Source organism: Apostichopus japonicus, chromosome 8 (assembly GCF_037975245.1).
Source record: "Apostichopus japonicus isolate 1M-3 chromosome 8, ASM3797524v1, whole genome shotgun sequence".
In the NCBI taxonomy this organism is placed as follows: Eukaryota; Metazoa; Echinodermata; class Holothuroidea; order Aspidochirotida; family Stichopodidae; genus Apostichopus; species Apostichopus japonicus.
The window spans coordinates 18,237,151-18,258,014 of NC_092568.1; the positions used below are offsets into that span (position 1 = coordinate 18,237,151).

Below are 20,864 nucleotides of genomic sequence, written 5' to 3' on the forward strand. Positions count from 1 at the left end.
TTACTTACAGGGCCACTGGTTGACAGAGCCTGTGAGACTGCCGACGCAGGCTTGGTCAATTCATTGATGTGTTTGTCCAATTCCTGTAGCATCGTCTGCATCTGTTTCTGCCACTGCGACCACTGCTGCTCATATTGAACAAACTGATCCTGATTCGGATGGCTCTTGTGATCATCCTTCCACTTCTGGAACTGTTTGAGCCAATCGTCTAGCTGCTTCTGACAGACATCTTTCTTTGACTGGAGCTCGTCCTACAGAGGGTGACCAAAATGTTAAATGACAGAACATTTCGTTTTTTTTGTTTGTAACTTTTCTGTTTTATTAACAAAAGAAAACGAGTCTAAACATACTACCCACGACAGAATCCTATCACACAAAAGTTACACAACATGAGAAGATGAAGTCAACTTGTGGTTTGGAAACACACCTTTAGTGCATGGCTTTTTTAAATTTCTTTTTTGACTCTTATACATTGCTCAGAGATGAGCAAACCACTTCTTGCATTTATCGATACAATATTGAACTAGACTAAAAAAAAGATGACATATCTTGTTAATATTTCTTATTCGTCATGTACTACTACTACTGTGCACTATATCATACTGCTGCTACTTCTAATGCCCGTTAATATACATGTTTGATTATACAGTGGTAGTCAGAGTTAGTACTGTACACCAGAAACTGATTCTGTGGGATGCTAACCAGAGTGAGGCTAGCATACGGTGCAGTCTGTTGCTGTTGCAATATTGAACTAGACTATCAAAAAATATGACATATCTTGTTAATATTTCTTATTCGTCATGTACTACTACAGTACTACTGCACACTATATCATACTGCTGCTACTTCTAATGCCTGTTAACAAGTTTGATTGTACAGTGGTAGTCAGAGTTAGTAGACCAGAAACAGATTCTGCTCACCAGAGTGAGGCTAGCATACGGTGAAGTCTGTTGCTGTTGCTGCCAGCTGGAGTAAGTCTGCTGGTAATACTGCATCTGTTGGTAGTAGTCGGTCCACTGCTGTTGAGATACTGACTCCCATTGCTTCTGGTGTTGCCACTGAGCGGCCTGAGCCTGGAGACTTCTCAATCTGTCGTCTTCTTGATTCTTGTTGGCAGCCTGAAAGAAGCAGAAAATATTTGTATTTATGGATAAGTTTGGTGTGAGAGTGACTAAAACAGTGGACACTGCAGTCAAAGGTATGACGTGTAAAGTTAGGCACCTTCTGTTAGCTGAGTACCTTCCATTTCCCGAGTACCTTTCCTTTGCTGAGAGCCTTACGTTAGCAGAGTACCTTGTGTACTGACTACCTTCAATCAGCTGAGTACCTTCCATTAGCGGAGTACCTTGTTTGCTGAGTACCTTCCTTTACCTGAGTACCTTGTTTACGGAGTACCTTCCAATTCCTGAGTACCTTCCGTTACCTGAGTACCTTCTGTTGAGTACCTTTTGTTAGCTGAGTACCTTCCATCTGCTGAGTACCTTCCATTTCCTGAGTACCTTTCGTTTGCTGAGTACCTTCCGTTACCTGAGTACCTTGTTTGCTGAGTACTTCCAATTCCTGAATACTGTTAGTTTGCTGAGTACCTTCTGTTTCCTGAGTACCTTTCATTAGCTGAGTACCTTCTGTTTCCTGAGTACCTTCCATTTCCTGAGTACCTTTAGTTTGCTGAGTACCTTCTGTTTGCTGAGTACCTTCCGTTAGCAGAGTAACATGTTTGCTGATTACCTACAATCAGCTGAGCACCTTCCGTTAGGTGAGTACCTTCAATCTGCTGAGTACCTACCATTTCCTGAGTACCTACCATTTCCTGAGTACCTTCCATGAGCTAAGTACCTTCCGTTTGCTGAGTCAATTGGTTAATGAGTCAATGAGGGGTACCATGAGTTGTGGTTATAGAATCATGACTACAATACATAGGTGTAGGTCTACTACACGACTGAGAGCCAATATTGACAGTCATAGCATACTTGCAAAAGCAGATATTCAGATGTTAGTGTTTTGTCAACTTTCTATAAAATGATATATTATTTACAGTATATATGATGGAGCCAACACATTGCTGAATTTAGGTAAAACTGTAATAGGGCCTAACTTGCATATAACACACGGTGGTTGCTATATACTAACTTGATGTTCCTACAAATAAGGATGGCACTCTTTCTTATTCAACTTGACTGTTGGTTTAAATAAAGCAATACTCTTGTACTTATTAACCCAACCTTGGTTATCCATTTTGCTCTGCTTAGTTACCTGATCATCAGTTAAATGTGGATGGCATACTTGCATGTGTATAATCAATTCTGATCGTCTTGTAAATGAACACTTAGTGCAATGCTACGGTAGTTTAACCGATTCTTGCCAAAATGCGCATTACGGTACAACTTTGTTATTGAAGAGAGACAGCCAGAAAAATTGCTCACTTGCTATCTTTCTGACAAAATTATTTGTGACATTCAAGTTAAAAAAAGAATTTTTTTACTATCTTGAACAGAATATTTGAAATTAAGGATGGCAAGCATGTCTACATAAGCCAGGCCACATTTCCTAGCATTCTTTTTTTACACTTCTGCAATAATTTTTGATGTAAAGACAATAGTTATTCAGAGATGCTGATCTAGGGTTACCATATACTGATTTATCAACAAAATATATAGTTTTGGCAACAAAATATATTATCCCACCCTCAAACTTAATTTCTCCAAAGCTTGATATTTACGATCATTTTCAAACACATAAACACAACAGCTCAATCACCAACTGAGGGCACTCAAAAAAAAGTCTACCGAAGTAGGTTTTGCTAAATTTAATAGTCAATCTATTTTGGCTAAAACATATTACAGTAATTCACTACCTTTTGCATGGAATTTTTTTTACACTTTATACTAAACTGGTGATCAATTTTGTTGTAAATACGTATGCCACCAGTTGCTATGTAACTCACGCTTTAAAAATTCAAAGAAAACAAAGGGGGATATCCCTTCCCAGGATGCAGTGACCTGTTTTCCGACCAAACATATAAGGTAGCCCTATACTGAGCATAATATTATTAGCAAATATTGGTTAAGTACTATAAACTATTCTAGTACAAGTGCTACATCCTGAAAACCTGTGCAATTTCACTATCTGCTCGTTGGATTGTGAGAAAAATAATTTTCCTTCATGACTTTATGCATCGTATAGCTAAGTGACCGAGGTCAGTTGAATAAGCAAGAATGTCATCCCTTTTGCACCAAAGATCGAGCAAACAGCCACAAGCATAACAATATGCAGAATTAATTTGAAAGAAGTTTGGCCTAGCTAGGCCCCTAGGTCTTTGAACTTAGTGCACTAGGGCCAGGCTATAAATATAGGAGCAATAGCAATATACCCCTCAACTGGAATACCTGGCTTTGCAGTAAGCATTGTTATATGCAATCTCTAGGATTGTGCTCACTTTATTTCGATAACAAAACGTGTCTGTTTGATTCAGTCCACGATACATTAATAATGGTCTTAGTTTTATGTGACAAATATTCCAAGGTCAATCTCTTCAACCCTGAATGACTCTGTGATACTGAATCAAAGCTTCATAAAGTCAACTATGCATAAGAAACATGTTTTAACTGTGATTTCTGTGCAGGCTTAGTTAGACTAGAGATGGATGGAGGAGTTGCAAATTTTTGCAACTATACTCAACCCACCATGCTTCCTCACACTACCATCAACAACTACTTCCTGCAATCAACCTATGAGCCAAAGACTCATGTGAGTCTTTTTGTGTATACGGTAGCGTTTTATATATGTAAAATATCTCGTGGACGTTTGTAGACATTATTAGTAATGTTGCGCGATGTCATGTCTTAGTGAAACTATCCTACGTGTAAAACTGAACTAGCCTAACGTTACTGCGAGTCGGCCGTAAGTCGTACGCTATTGCAGCCTAAACTAGTGAAAGTACGACGGTTCTCAACAATGAAATGTATCTATAATCACGTACTTTTTCTTCTCCAGATAACGCCGCTAATATTTTATGGGCCTTCCCCTTTCCACCAGTGCTCATTCTGTCGTTCTTTTCGAGCAATGTGGACGTATCACAGCATTTTGGAGCAGGTTCGGGTTGCCTTACACTCGTGATTGTCTTGCTTCGCTAAAATGTACATGGGCTAGTTCTGCGAGTAGAAAAATCATGATGCTGAAATTTGAGGGGGTTGTACACAAATACATTAGAAGAGCTCTACCTAAGGTTGTGATTATGATCCATAGAAATTGTGTTATGATCGCAACGCTTGCTCGTGGAAGCACGCTCCAGTAATTGAGCAAAGCCCCCAGCCCCCCCCCCCACACCTTTAATCCTGTGAACTTGCACCATATCAACAAGCTACGGGATTCAGGGGCAGCACCATCTATGAAAGTAAGAAAACACAAAAGTCAGTTACTACGTGCTACAAGTCTAAGATTTGACTAATGTAATTGACACATAATAAGGTTAATTCCTGTAATTCCAAACGGTAGTTGCGCATTAACGCGGGGATGCTAGTTTAAAGGGGTCGAATGACTAATATTGAGTGTGTGTGTGCGTGTGTGTGCGTGTCCGTGGGTGTGTACCTGTCTGCCTATATATACATGCGTGTATGTGTAATATCTACGTTTAGAATTCCGACTCTTTTTTCTCCCTGTTCTGCCTAGTGCTGAAGCCATAATCTCCAACTAAGTTGCTTTCCCTACTTCATCCAGGTCAAGGGCGGCGGAACCGGGGGCACGTGCCCCCCCCCCCACTTTTCCTCAGGTTAAAAATGTGCCCTTTTTCTACATAAAAATTGAGGTGTCTCGAGTTAGCAAGAGGCCAGGGAACCAGAATGAATACTCGGGAAGGGCCGTTTCCGGGCATCTGAGGGGTTTGTAAAACCAAAAATTTTCTTGTACGCTCCGCGCCAACCAATGGTGGCGCTCCGCTCAGATAGTCGTGCATACAACTTTGCAAATCCTGGCTACGCACCTAACTTTTAATGAATTTCTGTGGGTCAAACTCTAAGCTATTTCGAATGGGAAAAATTTGTTAAGATATTAACATAATCCTTGTTTCAAAATTTGCACATTGGATATTGCAGTGCTAGTATATATGCATATTTTCCTTGAGGGGGGGGGGGGGGGGGCTTGATGGAGTGATGTGTATACGCAAATAAGATAATACAATAAGAGTTATAAAGGGTACTAAATATAAGGCTGCATCAGTCCAATCGAATTTCTGCAAAGTACCCTTTGATGTCGGTGCCCCCCCCCCCCAGATTAAAAGTGCTTCCGCCGCCCTTGATCCAGGTGTCGGTACCAAAAGAACTGCTCCATGCGTGATCCATTGACTTATGCAAATTTGCCAGTTTTCATGGTCGCTGTAGGTCACATATAGACCTTTTACAAATGACATGTCCTATACAGCACTAAATGATGGCTGGACTATCGTGGCACTTACAACTTTATACCCACACCATGACCGTTTATAATTTGAGCTAGAAGCCTAGGTGAAAGCTTATCGTCAGTTGTCGACTCTCTTAATTCATGCGTGTAATTTCCCAATATTTCACCCGCAAATACATAAAACATTTAAAAGTCCCCTTAATTTACATCTGTAATTCTAATCTCATAAACTCACAACGACATGTACACCCTCATTCTCTCAAATTTAATCAATAGCTACATGGCACGTATATACCACTAGAATATCAAAAAGTATTCTGTATTACTTCCACTTATATATGGTTTCTTGTTTTTTTTTTTAAACTTCATTTTTCCATTATAAAACGCTTCTCATATCATCATCATTATACCTCAATCTACTGTTACTTGATTGTTTGGAAATCAGAGCCCAATCATGTCACGCCACAAAACCGATATCGGTATATTCTGATTGACAATGCCAGCAGTTTAATAGGCTTCTCAATTACTTCAATCCGTCACATTGTACAATGATGCCGGAAGTACACTCATAACTATATCTCTTAGAGAGAGTCAGAGAGAATCAGAGGGAGATAGACACGTACATGTCTGGGTGTATCCTTCTTGAATGCTGTAACCCTATCTGTCTGTCGGGTATTTTTGATCGCATTTGACAACACCATCTGTTCCACGTGTTCCATCGTTCTATCAAGTGGAGTGCATATCATAGATATCCATGGAATTAGAGTTATCCAATAATACGTCTAATTACAGGGATGGATCGACAGTGGGTATAATTTACAAGCACACACTGCAACATGGGTGAGTCGGACTATTAGAGATGATATCAACTCTCTGTGTACAGTATATCGGATCTGTATAGCTGTTGATTCAAGTTGGACCTCCACCATGCATGCAGCCAGTCGAATAATTATGTTTTCATTGAGTAACAAGTTATGAGACGAGGTATAGTCAACTCGGTAGGTTTAATTTGATTTTGGGGTCAAGACCTTCAAAGGTCGGACTATTCTACATCGTCAGCTGTTGGGTGGACTTTTATAACTATATACATATCTGATATAGAGTAAAAGTTTATATATAAATAGGTTACTCCTGCACTCAGGGTAACACCAAACCTATACAGATAAAAATATGGAAAACGTTACGCGGTACAAGATTCTAGTTTCCACTCATGGTAATTCAACCATCGCGGGCCAATTAAGTCCGGATAACGAGATCTCTGTCTCTCTTAATGTACCAATCTTTGCAGGAGTTTCCTATCTGATGATAAATTTCGTTATCTGGATCGCAATCATCTTAGGTAATCTCTTAGTCGTGGAGTCATTTCGAACTGAACATTCCCTTAGAAAGTCAGGGACAAATATGATACTGTTTAGCATGGCTGTGACTGATCTTCTTACGGGTGCGATAGGGTTACCTCTGCATGTCACCGGCCGTATACTTAAGTCGTCACTGACCTGTTCATCCGCTACCAGAGCTTTGATGTTTCTTCCGGGGTTTTTCTTCTGTGGTCTTTCCTTGGCACATATTTTATTCCTTGCGGTTGAAAGGTAGGTACAATCCAATTAAGTTAAGTTAAATATATCCTGATGGCTAAGACCTTACCCTCCGACAAATTAGGCACACTGTGTCGACCGGTGAACCGTAATACCACAACGACATGGCATTTGAAGCTCCTAACACATCAGGCATTTCCTTTATAGCATATTTTTAATTCCCGTATGGCCTTTGTCGTACTTGTAGTCTAGTTTGAAGAATTTGAGTAATTTTTGGGGGGAGTAGAAATCCGTATGAACAGCCCTGAGTGTCAACTTTGATACAATAACTAGTGTACTTCACCCAACCTCTTTCTTTCCCAAACCAGACGATGCTCATGGGTTTATCATGTTGAAGTAAAGGTAAGGTGTGATGTGTGCAATAATTTCGTAACACGTGTTACAGTATGGTCAGCTTCTACTGAGAAGGACTTACAAACAGAAATACCAAACACACGATCCTATATACATACTGTTTGACTGGACTAACCAGGTTACTCTAAAGGTTTCGCCGATAATTTCGTCCACATTTTAACAGGAGTGGGTGACACTTAACTGCAAAACGCTTAAAATCTGCAATTTGAACCATCTTTACAAGGTATAATTACTAGTAAAACATAGGGACAGTTGTTTAGACTCCTTTTCAGCCATTAGTTGTAACAGCCTTTGAGTAATGAATTTGTCTGTTATAGTAAGTTATCTCCAGTAGCATCTACTGACAGGTCTAAAATGTGTTACGACAGTTACGGTGTTATAACACACTTCAGTTTATACTGATTAACGGGTTGTCTCTTATTCAAGGTACAAACTAATCGAGCCATGTACATTTGGGTGCACAGTAGCATCTGCTGACAGGTCTAAAATGTCTTACGGTATTATAATACTGATTAACGATTGTCTCTTATTCACAGTACAAACTGATCAAGTTATGTACATTGGGTGCACAGTAGCATCTGCTGACTGGTCTAACATAGGAGACGGTGTTATAACACACTTCAGTTAATACTGATTAACAGTATAAACTGCTAAAGCCATGTGCATTGGGTATCCCACTAGCGTTTTCATTTGAAATAGCATTGGCTACCCTAGAAACAGGGAACTAGAGCTCCCTTATTGATAGAATACAATGGCATAGTCATGTAAGGTACTATACTGAGTGATCGCCGGGGACACGTTCCCCTCATTTTTATGAGACATCTACCAATTACATCCTTGTTCTTAAAATCCTCCTCCCCTCCTACCAAATGGGTCTCTTGTCTTAAATTTAATGTTCCCTTATCCTTACTATCCTTAAAGGTGACAATTGTAGTAAATGAAAAGTGCATTACTCCTGTACGTACAATGGCTATTTGCTGATAACAGCGAATGCCGTACAGGGGGCGAGGTGCACGTGCTCCATCAATTCTGAGTAAAAGTCTTGTTAAACAGCCCCCCCCCCAACCCCTTTTACCTCACGTCTCACTGCCCCTCAAATCTCTTCCGTTACCTCTGGCAGTGCTCATGTGGCTTCTAAAGGATGCGTTCACGTCCCCGATCGATGATCACGTGTGGTCTCTTTTATGGCATATACAGTAATCTGCGGTTCACAAGTTGGTGATCATGCAGTTGCGCGCATTCGATCTCCGTTCCTGATCATGTTCCATCTGCGTTGCTTTTTTATCATCAGTGAATAAGATACGGTGTATAGTAGGCCTATATTGCGCGCACATGTACAATATGTTCCGCGATGTAAATTATAATGTAAGTTCGATTTAAGCGATAAATTACGATCACTGAACCAAAAAAAAAATTATATAAATTGAGATAAATTTATCGCAGTTAAGATAAATTTATCGAAATTTATATAGATTTATTTAAATTTATATAAATTTATCTCAGTTAATATAAATTTATCGCAATTTATTGGATTTTATATTAACTGCGATAAATTTATATAAATTGCGATAAATTTATATTTACTTCGATAAATTTATATAAGTTGCGAAAAATTTACGATGTTTGTTCCGCGATGTAAATTACGTAAAACTAATTGATTCTCCACACGAACATTTTGTTTATTATTTCTTCCTCCCCCTCTCGATTAATTTGATTATAGTTTGAACACCAAATCATAACCAAGATCATGAGAGAAGGGTTCAAAATATAGAGATAAATCAGATAGTCAAATCATCAGCCACATTGCCTGCTCGATATTGGATGGTCTTAAATTATATATAGTTGAATCGTAATCATCTGGTATAATTTATGTCAAAAACTATATTTAATTCAATATCTTGTGATATATAGTTTAATATTAGTCATGTATACTTCTCTAGGTGTGTCTTGATATGGTTTGACACCTTCAATGTGTCTACAATGTGTTCTTCTATGCTTTTTCTCTGGCATATAACACGTACGAGAAATTACAAACAGAATTTGATTCAATATACTGAATTATTAACTAAAGTGTGATCGGATTTGGAAAATGCGTGATCGGACTTACATTTTATCGCTATAGTTGAATTATAGTCATGTCGTATAGCTGATGTTGAAACTAAAAAATTCAAGCGTTTCACACTACTTTGTTGTTTAGTCGCCAAGAATATTGTGTGAGATAATTTTTTTCCAGTTAAATATTATATGATATATCGTGATCTGATTGGAAACATCAGAGACGTCGAGTCCTGCTGTGCTCCGTCAAGTGAGCTATCCAACCATATGCTGCAAGCTGCAATTCTTATTATAAATTCTTTTCTTCGACAAGAACCAACTGTGTAACAATACCTTTATCATCTGATATATAGCAATTTATGAATATTAAATATACAAACTCAAACCAAAGATATAAACGATATGTCCTGTTTCTACAAATGCTTTGTTAGTCGTTACTGAATAATGTTATAAAAATATGTAGTAAAAAAGAAGGGAAACAAAATACATACAACAAATTAAACCCTGCAGTAGTATACTCTGTTTCTCGGGAAACGGCGATGGTTGGGGAGGAGGAGGAGGAGGAGGAGGAGGAGGAGGAGGAGGAGGAGGAGGAGGAGGAGGAGGAGGAGGAGGAGGAGGAGGAGGAGGAGGAGGAGGAGGGAAGGAGAGAGCGGTGTTAGCAATATGGAGGAGTTAAGATAAGTCACAAGTCACGTATGCAAATTCATTTGACCAAGCAACTCTTGTTCTAGCTAAGTCGGTGGATATGGTATCGTCGATAGAGACTCGTCACATCTCTTCAAGAGTAAATTATACAATGTATGTTAGGCTACTCCGTGTTGTAAACATATATCTTTATATGGTCTGTCTTGTTCTTTAGACAAAGCCCAGTATATAACACACTATATAGTAAAGCTCATACGTCTTATTGTCGTTATAATGATATATGTTTACAACACGGAGAAGCCTAACAAACATTGTATAATTTACTCTTGAAGAAATGTGACGGAGGTTCTCCTAAGCACGTTTAAGAAACACAGAAAGAAAAAGACTTTACTTATCTATAGTTGCCAAAAAAAATATATATTGTGGGATGATCAGATAAAGAAGTTAGAGGGTCTGCCATTTGAATTCAAGACATTTATATTGGATCTTCACTTTTGAGATATGTGACAGAGGTTCTTCCACATTTCAGACAAAGGAAAAACAGGAAGGAAATGACTATTTATCTATTTATGGACAAATATTCGCTTTTTAAGAAGTTCCTGCTATATATGGTATAGTCCGCAAGCTGCTTATTTATTTATCTATAGGAAAGTCACCTCATTTCTCGCACAACAATTCCTGGAGATAAACCACATATGTGCCTTTAGGCATATATATGCCTATACATAAAAAAAATGTTATTGTTATTCTATGATGATCTCGTTCACATGAGTATCCATGAAATTTCACTATCATAAATTACATAGACATTTAAATATATGTTTTTATACCTTTCAATATATTCTCACTTAAAACGCGGATTTCCGGAGTTGTCGTGGCTAAATAAACCTGCAATAGGATCACTCGAATGTGTGTTGCTATAGAAACGTAAGGGTTAACGCATTATTTGTCATTTGCGCCATTCTGTGTCTTTCATTAATGAATGTGGTTTCGGAGAATCGCATTTTTCGTTGTCACGCGGTTAATTGATTTCGATATATCCATGTTCATGCATAGTCTAGTATACAACGTATTGCTCCTGCTTAAAAATATAAAAACAAAAAACAACAACAACTGTAGGATACGGTACTTGGTGATGTGATCCTCTTAATTTGTTATTAAGAAAGAAAAATTACGTTACTCACTTGAGTGTACCGTTACTTTACTCAATGGGTCTATTTGCTCTTTTTCTAAAGTATACGCTATACCCCCCACCCCACCCCCACAAAAAATTAAAAATTTACCACTTCCGGGTTATTAATATCATTAAAATGATATTAATATCATCAAATGACTTTTCACTTAGCCTCTGAAGAAAATCCTGCTAGGATCGAAAAGTCTGGGCAACTTACTTTTACACATTATTAATATCATGTCAGTCTTTCAACATTTTCGTGGCAAAGACGCTGTTCACATTAATATTTATCACACTTCAAATGTATACAGGGAAGCTGAAGAAAACAAATTGCACGTTAACTTTAATATTTGAGATGAAACTCTACTAGTCAAGGTATTAATGAACGGCATTATAATGGGATTTTTAGTATGGTATAATAATGAAAAATTTATTAGAAAACAAATCAACGTGAAATGTTGCGTTACCTTAATTTGTTTTCGCTTGCTATCTCTATTAAGCATAAAAGCAAATAGATCATTTTCATTTCACTGTAGTATAGTAGTTTCCATGCATGATTACTGCATTTCACCGAGTTAATCCCATTTTCATTTTTATGAATATGACGACTTTCGTAATGTGATGACGTCATCTCATGTGCGATACAATCTCTTTTGCAAAGGACAATATCAAGTTTGAGATTCATTATTATTATTATTATTCAGAGGGCGTTGTGGTCAAATGGTTAAGGCAGTGAAATTGTGATCTAAGGATTACAGGTTCGAGCCCTGGCCAGATGATTGCGTTGTGGCCTTGAGCAAGGCACTTTATCTCCATTGCCTCTCTTCACCCAGGTGTATAAATGGGGACTTGCGAGGTGACTTGTAAATATAGTTGCGTGCGCCGGTTTGTGGCTGCACCCTATGGGAAGTCCCCCAGGGGACACGTGGCTGTGGTGCACTGTGGTGCCCCAGGAGAGGTTGTTTGAATTGTGCACACTTTGGTGTGTAGGTGTGACAAGTTACCAGGGTTAAATACAAGCGCATAGAACTTTCGGATTATGCGCTATATAACGGGGTAATAACAATAATAATAATTATTCTTTTCGTCTGCTTTCTCAGGTATATCGCGGTGTGTAAACCAATCGTACACCGCAGATTCATCTCATTGAGATGTATCAACAATCTACTTCTAACTCTCTGGCTCATCGTCCTAGTAAATTGTTTCATTACATTCCTGACCAGGATTCTCAGTACGAAGGATGACCCGCAAACGTTTACATGTGATAGCTTCCAATTAGGCGAAGGCAGCGCAGCCAAGGCCTATGAATTGTTCGTGGCATGCTTGATACTTTGTTTTTTCCTCCTTATGGTGTTATGTTATGCCCGTATTTACGTGGTGGCTGTAAAATTCGCGAAGAGAAGGCAAGGTGAAGATGTTGATAGAAGGAAGCAAGTATTTTCAACAACAATAACTACCGCGATAGTGGTCTCGGTGTGCGGTATTTGTTGGTTACCGACTACTGTTAAGTATATTTGTAGGTCTTATTCTTCGTTTAACAAAGAAGGCTTTCTGCTATTATTCATGATCTGTGAAATTGTATTGTATTTCAATTCGGTGATAAATCCTGTCATTTATGGATACCGTATACCGGAATTCAGACGGGCGTACGGTATCGTCCTCACCAGACTGAGAGGCCGGGTAACCGAGTGATATATATATATATATATATATATATATATAAATATATATATAAATATATATATCACTATATATATATATCACTATATGTATATATATATATCACTATATGTATATATATATATATATATATAAGGGTGTCCGCATATAAAGCGGAGGCCCGGGTTCGATCCCGGTGGAGGCTGGAAGTTTTGTCACTGTTCTGGATTTTTTTTCAACTCACAACCATTTCAATTATATATATATTCATTTGCCTTTGTCGTTAACCTCCATTTCATTGTAAGCAAGGAGTTGCCCAAAATACGTATATCAGCTCCGCAGTTGATTGATGAGAAATGTGGTAGGCTATATAGGTTATGTTTATAAGTCAAGGAGCAAGCTTCTGCTTTCTGCTACAAGGTAATTCGAATACGAATCTACAAATTGGTCAGGCTTAGTTAGTATGTTTAGGACATACACGTCCAAGGGTTCGAATTCCACACATACTTGTGTATAAGTTAAACCTCCCTAACATAACATCGTATTCAACGGCTCTGGTTAATCAATGCATATAAAGGGAAACAGTGTATTCTGAGATAACAGCGATGGTCAGTGAAGATGGTACAGTAAAGCCACTTTGGTGTTTAATAAATATGCTCATAACACTGTTCCCTAGGGTCTATACGTTAACCTTTTTTGAAGGGGTCGTAGAACGAGATCGGCAAAAGAGGCAATTTCTTTTGTAATAATTATACATCTGCACACTGATATTGGCTAGGAGACAGAAAGGGGTGGGCGGACTCCCCAGAAGCTGCAAAAAATAATAATAATAATAATAATTAATTAATTAGTTAATAATGAATTTAAAAAAATTAGGCCCTTGTGGAGATCATGAGGATTTCAGTTGAAGTATTTGAAAATATAGTTTTTGTTATCTTGAATCGATTTTATAGGAAAAAAAAAACCCTTTCAAAGAAGAATTGAACCTTTATATGATCAGTATCTGGAAAATGTGTACATGACGTAAATTAATAGAGAAACAGAGAGAACGAAATTTTCACTTCTTCAGTTTTGTTTTATTACCATCACGTTCATGGATGTATACGTATGGTCATGCTGAATTTGGCTCCAATTTTGAGACGGAATTTGCAACGATTTGAGACTGATTGCTTTCACTGGAGGCAAGGGATGTGACAACCCCACACCCCACCATCACTTCCACGCATGGGATTACATTACAAGGACAGAGTTCCGAGGTCGTGCCTTGAGAAACAGTCGAGTCGAGTCGTGTCATTTTCAGTGATAATCCTAAATTGAGCCATTGTCACTGTATCTTATAATCTCTGACCTAGCTGCAAGTTCAGATCCTTATCTGCAAAAAAGCGAACAAACAGACCATCATATTAAATGACTTCTTCTGTCTTATCCATATCTCAGATATATATAATACTTGGATTTTATACCGGTAATTTGTGATGACAAAGCTGCCACAAGCACGTCTCCGCTCATTATATCACAAACAAGTCGTAATTTAAATGGAAATCACTTTCTATCCCCTTCTGAGATAATATATGTTAATACTTTTTATTCTGATAATATTGTGATCTCTCTCCGTGTGTGCATGAAAAATACAATGCGTAGATAATTTACTGAAAAGAAAATTTCTTTGCATAAGTCGATAATTCGGGTTTACCATGCGGAATATCCGCTTTAAAGGATTTCACAGTGTAACTGTTTACGTTTATACAATATATATATAGCAAAAGCACCCGCCCCCACCAAAACAAAGAGAAAGTAAGAAAAAGAAAAGCTTTTAAGCGATAGAAATAGCTTCCTAATAATGGCTTTAATATCTTTACAGGCCTCTCAGCTTTATGATTGATATCTATACGGTCCGTTTATTGGCAATAAAATGAAGCATTCAAACGTTTTCTGAAATCGCTTTTCGATCATGTACGAGGAATTCCCAAGCGGTAATTTCCTTATTAATGAGGATAGCTTGAGACAAACAATCAGTGCTGCGTGGTGTGGCACTCTCAGAGATCTTCTCTGTTCATTCATACTCGACTCTGATTGGTCTGTTGTCGTCAGCTGACAGTGCATTAACCTACGGATAACACAGTCTGTGATGGATAATGCACTGTAAACTCACCGGCGGATTAATATAAGTAGCAATAGACATGAAACAAGACAAAAGAAGTATCTCGGTAAGCCTAATCCCGATCCATTCAAGCTGCCTAGGCTAATTCAAAGCAAACGAATGACTTCCATGAAACGAATAAGATCAAGTATAGTATATGACAAATAACTCCTCGGTGTAAATATTCCTTGACCAAATGATGACCAGAATTTCCAAGAAAGCTAACTTTCAGCTCGAAGTGTACCCATATAGGGTGCGAGCAACAACGATAACCTCATTTAGCAATGTTGGCATTAATGTTAGTCATATGATGGCGTTAAGCAGCCCCATCGGAACAAAACAAAAAGGCTTAACGTAAGTAATAGTATTAAACGTTATTGTATAGGCTTCGAATAAACAAAAGAAGCAATGTTCAAATATTCTGAGAGCAGCGATCCAAGGAATCGAACCAACGAAAGACAGTTATAAGTTTGCAAGCCAATGTCTGAACATTGTCGATTTTAACACTTACGTTATGTCTAACTGCTATAGCCAAGGCCTACGGCTTGCCGTTACTGATCGGGAATACAACAGCAAGAAATGCATGTTTCAAGGAACAGAAAACTTCATTTTCCAAAGGAAGTAATGTTTCATGTTCTGGTTCTCACATATTTCCGTCCGATCAAATGTCAAAGCCATTGTAGCCTACTGCAAAAGGTCAACTGCTTGTTTACGAACGTTCTTGATGGGTTTGTTCACATGTGTTTTACGGTCGTAAACATATAGCTTAGCTCAGAATATAGTGTACTATAGCCTACGTATCCGTAGAACACAATGACCTATGTCAATTCACTATTTCGATGAACACACCACAAAGATTTATACATAGAAGCCACATCGCACCTGCTGAAACAATACACTTTGCGGCTTTTGGAAGATCGTTCGCGCCATCTTGGTACACCCAAAACAGGCACATTGCCCAAACCGTGGGTCTATATCAGTCGTTCACCATGCTAGTTTCGATTAGACCGAAATGTTGGGAAGACGGCTTTGCAGAAATGTTTGAACCCCTCGGGAGAAGGTACTCCGAGTTGGAGGGGCACCGTCAATTTATGGAAGGGCACCAATAATTAAAGGAGTTGCATAATACTAATGTGCTGTTACTTGTGAGACTATTGTTCACATGATGGTGGGACAAATTACGGGAATTGGATGGGAGTCTGAAAGTAGAGGGGCATGGCCCTGGGCCAAGCTTGGCTACGGGACTGCTGGGGATCGGGGGCTCATATTCAAATGGAGTCATATAGCCACCTCAAACAAATGCTTAGTGAATGATAAAGACTTATATACACTGCAAGTCGACTTGATCATGTTGAGGTAAAAAATTCCTTGAATAGTTTTATGGCAATGTAAGGCTACATAAGCTGAAGCTCAGTGGAAGATCTTTAAAAACTTGCTTTACTGAAAGGTACCTCGCAGTAATGAAAAAAACCAAGATGCAATTATTGAGCACTGTGTATATTGTTGATGACGCAGGTGCTTTGAAAACAGGTCAACCCCCAAGACGAATTTGGATAGACGTCCGAAAATGTATTTCTCTGTATACTTTCTGATTATTTTCAGTGGACGTATCAGATAGTCCCAGTGGAAACTGGTACAGTATAAACATACTTGCAATAAAAAGATTAACTTGTAAGAAAAAATAGATATCCTCTCTAAAAATATCCACCCCACCAAAAATAAAAGAGTTATATAGGTTTTTTTTATTTTTATAAATATGTCACTTAACAATGCTGATTTTACAAGGTGCATGCTTTCATTGAAGAATATTAAAGTTACAATGGAACAAGGCACCATCATAGATGTAGGCCTATAATTGCAGCATTTTGAGCAGTCTGCCACAGTACATTGTTGTCTGCTTACAAGTATAGTCTCTTTCTTCTGTAATATATGTTTTCATGTTGTAAATTAATCTCCATATTGCGACTCTGAGATGCCTTCTGTGATGCAAGGTGACTCACATGTGCATACTTTAAGTTGTCATGAAATACAATTTATCACTTCTTAACCTCAAAAAAAGGATGCATCCATTACCACAAACATTTTATCTTCATCGCCATTTGCTTGGAAGATACAAGGACTCTGTCGTGTTGCATGATAGGCTTCTTAGTTTGCAATTTCTTAATAAGCAGTTACGCCTACTATTTATTATTATTATTATACAAAATTTCTATAGCGCCTTATCCAATCAGAAATTGCTCTAAGGCGCTTTACAGTAAAATACAAACAATCATGATATACAAATATATAAATCGATAATGTAAGGTATAAAAAGGGTAGAAAATTTGTTAAATACCAACTGACAATAAATTGTATAAAAACTGCAAATGTAAAAGCGAAAATGATACAAACAAATTCTTAAAATTTAAAATATATATAAATCTGACAACAATTTTAAATTTAAAAGCGCTATAAACGCAAAAACGCAAAATGGAAAATGCGTAGTAATAATGTGACAATAAATAGTATAGAAAACACAGTTAATGGAATGCAGATCTAAATAGAAAGGTTTTGACTAGTTTTTTAAATTCATCTATATTTTTGGCACACTTAGCTTCCTCCGATAAACTGTTCCATAATGTCGCAGATGAGTAATCGAAACGCCTGTTTCCGTATGTAGAAGTTTTAATGACAGGTTTGGTAAGTAAGGACTTGGATTCTGAGCGTAGAGATCGAGTAGGCTTGTATTTATGCATTAATTCAGAGAGGTAGATAGGGGCTAAACCATTAAGTGACTTATATGTATATAACAGAATCTTATAATTGAACCTGCAATGAATCGGCAACCAATGTAAGTCACGTAATACGGGTGTAATATGCTCATGTCTACGAGTGCGACTCACAAGCCGTGCAGCGCGATTCTGAACTCGCTGAAGGCGATCGGTTAGCTTGTGAGGCAGGCCATATAGCAGGGCATTGCAGTAGTCCAGTTTTGATGTCACAAGGGCATGGATTAAAGTCTTACATGCATCATCTGAGATATACCTTCTAATTTTGCCAATATTCCGGATCTGCCAATAACAGGACTTACAGATAGAGTCAACTTGATTATCCATGGTAAGATTGTGATCAAGATATACACCTAAATTCTTTACTTTAGGAACTGAACATATGGTGTTAGGTCCCATATTTATATACAAGTCTTGAAAAGCATTACCCTGAAATTTTGGTGAAAATACAATGAACTCAGTTTTGTCCTGGTTAAGTTTCAAGCAATTAACCCGCATCCACCTGACTATATCTGAAAGGCATGCTTGGACCTTTAAAGATACATCATTCCAGGACTCAAGGGCACCAAAATTCAAATACAATTGTGTATCATCAGCATAACAGTGATGGTTGATGTTATGGCGCTGAATTATTTCTCCAACTGGACGGGTAAACATACAATATATCAAAGGACCAAGTACAGATCCTTGTGGCACCCCAAATCTTAGCTGTTTCTCATCAGATATAACATTATCAATTTGTATACATTGCATTCTGTCCCTAAAATATGATTTAAACCATTTTAATGAGTTTGACGCAATTCCAAAAGTATGTTGGAGACGATTAAATAAGATCTCATGATCAATAAGATCGAAGGCTGCCGATAGGTCCAACATGACCATCATTGTTTGGGACCTCTTGTCAAGAGCTGCAGCAATATCGTTATGTACTCTTAGTAAAGCTGACTCAGTTGAATGGTACTGGCGATATGCAGATTGGAGATTATCATGCAAAGCATTGGCATTTAAGTGATGTTGAAGGCGTATTGCAACAACTTTTTCTAAAAGTTTGGATATAAAAGGTAAATTTGATACAGGTCGGTAGTTTTTAAACACTTCTTTATTCATACCAGGCTTTTTGAGCAGTGGTTTAACAATAGAACGCTTAAAACAAGACGGCACCTTTGATTCAATCAGTGATTGGTTTATGATGGCGGTTATAATTGGCAGGAGTGCATCGACACATTGCTTCAATAGCCAGGTAGGTATAGGATCCAAGTTGCAGGACTTTGTTGGGGAGCTTACATAAGCAAACAGCAACAGCAGACTGTCATCTCAGTTCCAACAAAGTTTTTATCACCATTATTTGAGTTGAATTCTACTTTACTATCCTAGCAATTGGATATAGCTTAGGCTATAGGCCTAGTTACTACTCTAGCTTTAATACAACGATAACTTTATGGTTAGACTTGTAGTCGTCAGTATACTAGTTAACTTATAGCTAGGCCAAAGGACAGACGCAGTCTTGCGGTTATCCAATACTGATCGACGAAAACTTCGGTCACATTCTATGAGTTGTTTATGTGTTATGTGAACACAAAAGTCACATTTCAATAACTTGGAACCTTGAAACGTGCAATAGACTTCCGTAGGTAGGCACTGTTACGTCCCAGAAGTACAGATCGAGCAGAAAGAAACTGTTTCGTGAACCAAGTTTTTATTAAAAATAGAAACATGATAAAGATTCCGTTTCGTTTTCCATTCCCGCACACGTAAACCCTTAGAAGTGGCTCACAGTTCTGTGTATTTAAAAAAAAAAAATCAGAATTTCTTACAATCTGGAAAAAAATAATGGGGCAAGTCATTGCCTAACGTTAAGACTCTACGTACAGTAGCAGGTTGACGCTTTTGTGTGAGCGGTTGATCTTCAATTTGCTGCAAGCGACAAGCCCGAAGTGGCTTCTATGTATAAATTTCTATGGAACACACAGGTTCGTGTAGTCGCAATATGCCCGTGCGTCAGATCCTTATTTTGAACAACGTATAGTGTTGTTCAGTGTATCTAGCCTAATTAGTGTCTTTTTTGTTATTTTATTTGCGTTTGTACACTGTTTTGAGATTTTTAACTATAATAAAAATAAAGAAAACGAGATACTCTTTCGAGATAATTGTTGGTTATGTTTCTTTTAATTTTTCTTTTTTTAAATTGAACATGCACTCTGAGATGAATAGTAATGTTTATTTAGCGCTTTGTATGAATAAACAGGGTTAATAAAGTGCCTTAGTTTATCGCAGGAAAACGCACGAACCGGGGGGGGGGGGTATATCCCAAGCGACGCACGAAACCGTAGGCCGAGTGCAACCGACGATAGGGTTAAGCCTAATATGCCCGTGAGTAAATTACTAATCACTAGTTAAAATACGTTAACACTAGTACGTTAACTTGTTGCAAATACCCATATAATGGCAAAAACATGTCGACGTCGCTACCCCCCTCCCAACCCCACCCCGCCCAAGTTCATGGTTTCAAATCTATACCAAAACAAGTTCTTGCAAGGTGACGGTGAATATTTCAATTTGTTCGTACTGTAGAGAATATTGCACTATGATGTACATGAGAAGCCAACTTATTCTGAGCATGTCACGGCTTTCACGAGCGCCCCTACAATATGACTATATACACCCTGGTGTGTTGTCCGCCCCTAAAAAGCCAACACCATGAACAACCGAAACATTCTTCCTAAAACTGCAATCACCCCACGCGCACTACAATACTGCGTATTTGCAGACAAATGCATGTCTAGTCTGTATATTTGTTTTCACTATGATTTAACAATTCTCACTTTGATATTAAAAAATCTCACTTTGATGTTCACATACTGATCTAAATTTATATTAGAAATGTAGTTGTATTACACTTAACGTATGGCGTCGTTGTCTCTGTTGCTGTCTCGGATTCGACTAAAGTTGAGTGTGGCAGTTAAAGAGTTAATTAAGGGCATCATAGCTGCTAACTCTGCTGCGCTCACTTCCTTGGTGATAGGTGATTGAACGTAAGCTATTTTGACTGGCGCAACCTTCCACTCCTCCAGGAAGTT

General features: G+C 38.1%; 2 protein-coding genes across 4 annotated transcripts in view; one reads left to right on the forward strand and one right to left on the reverse strand.

The window, feature by feature from the left end:
• LOC139970844 (uncharacterized) overlaps positions 1-4,154 on the reverse strand; it is an 86,094-nt gene extending 81,940 nt beyond the window's left edge. The window contains exons 1-3 of one of the 3 annotated variants that reach the window (XR_011794233.1): positions 3,980-4,154; positions 921-1,118; positions 9-251 (exon numbers count right to left, since the gene is read on the reverse strand). Coding sequence is in view for 2 of the 3 variants with exons in the window: in XM_071976880.1 (XP_071832981.1) it covers positions 9-251; positions 921-1,118; positions 3,980-4,042 (504 nt within the window). In the remaining variant the exon portion in view is untranslated. The remainder of the gene's footprint in view (positions 1-8; positions 252-920; positions 1,119-3,979) is intronic. The other 2 variants (XM_071976880.1, XM_071976881.1) reach the window with 2 other exon arrangements.
• A 1,795-nt stretch (positions 4,155-5,949) lies between these two features.
• Positions 5,950-12,926, forward strand: LOC139971063 (trace amine-associated receptor 6-like). Its single transcript, XM_071977240.1, has 2 exons — positions 5,950-6,983; positions 12,321-12,926. Exons 1-2 carry the CDS (start codon positions 6,565-6,567, stop codon positions 12,910-12,912), a joined length of 1,011 nt encoding a protein of 336 aa, XP_071833341.1. The 5' UTR covers positions 5,950-6,564; the 3' UTR covers positions 12,913-12,926.
• The last annotated feature ends 7,938 nt before the right edge of the window (positions 12,927-20,864 follow it).

What these genes read in the sequence shown, in the direction of transcription:
- LOC139971063 (XM_071977240.1), top strand. Translation starts at nt 6,565, where the DNA reads ATGGAAAACGTTACGCGGTACAAGATTCTAGTTTCCACTCATGGTAAT. An exon ending in TTATTCCTTGCGGTTGAAAG is followed by an intron (nt 6,984 to 12,320) that starts GTAGGTACAATC and finishes CTGCTTTCTCAG; the next exon opens with GTATATCGCGGTGTGTAAAC.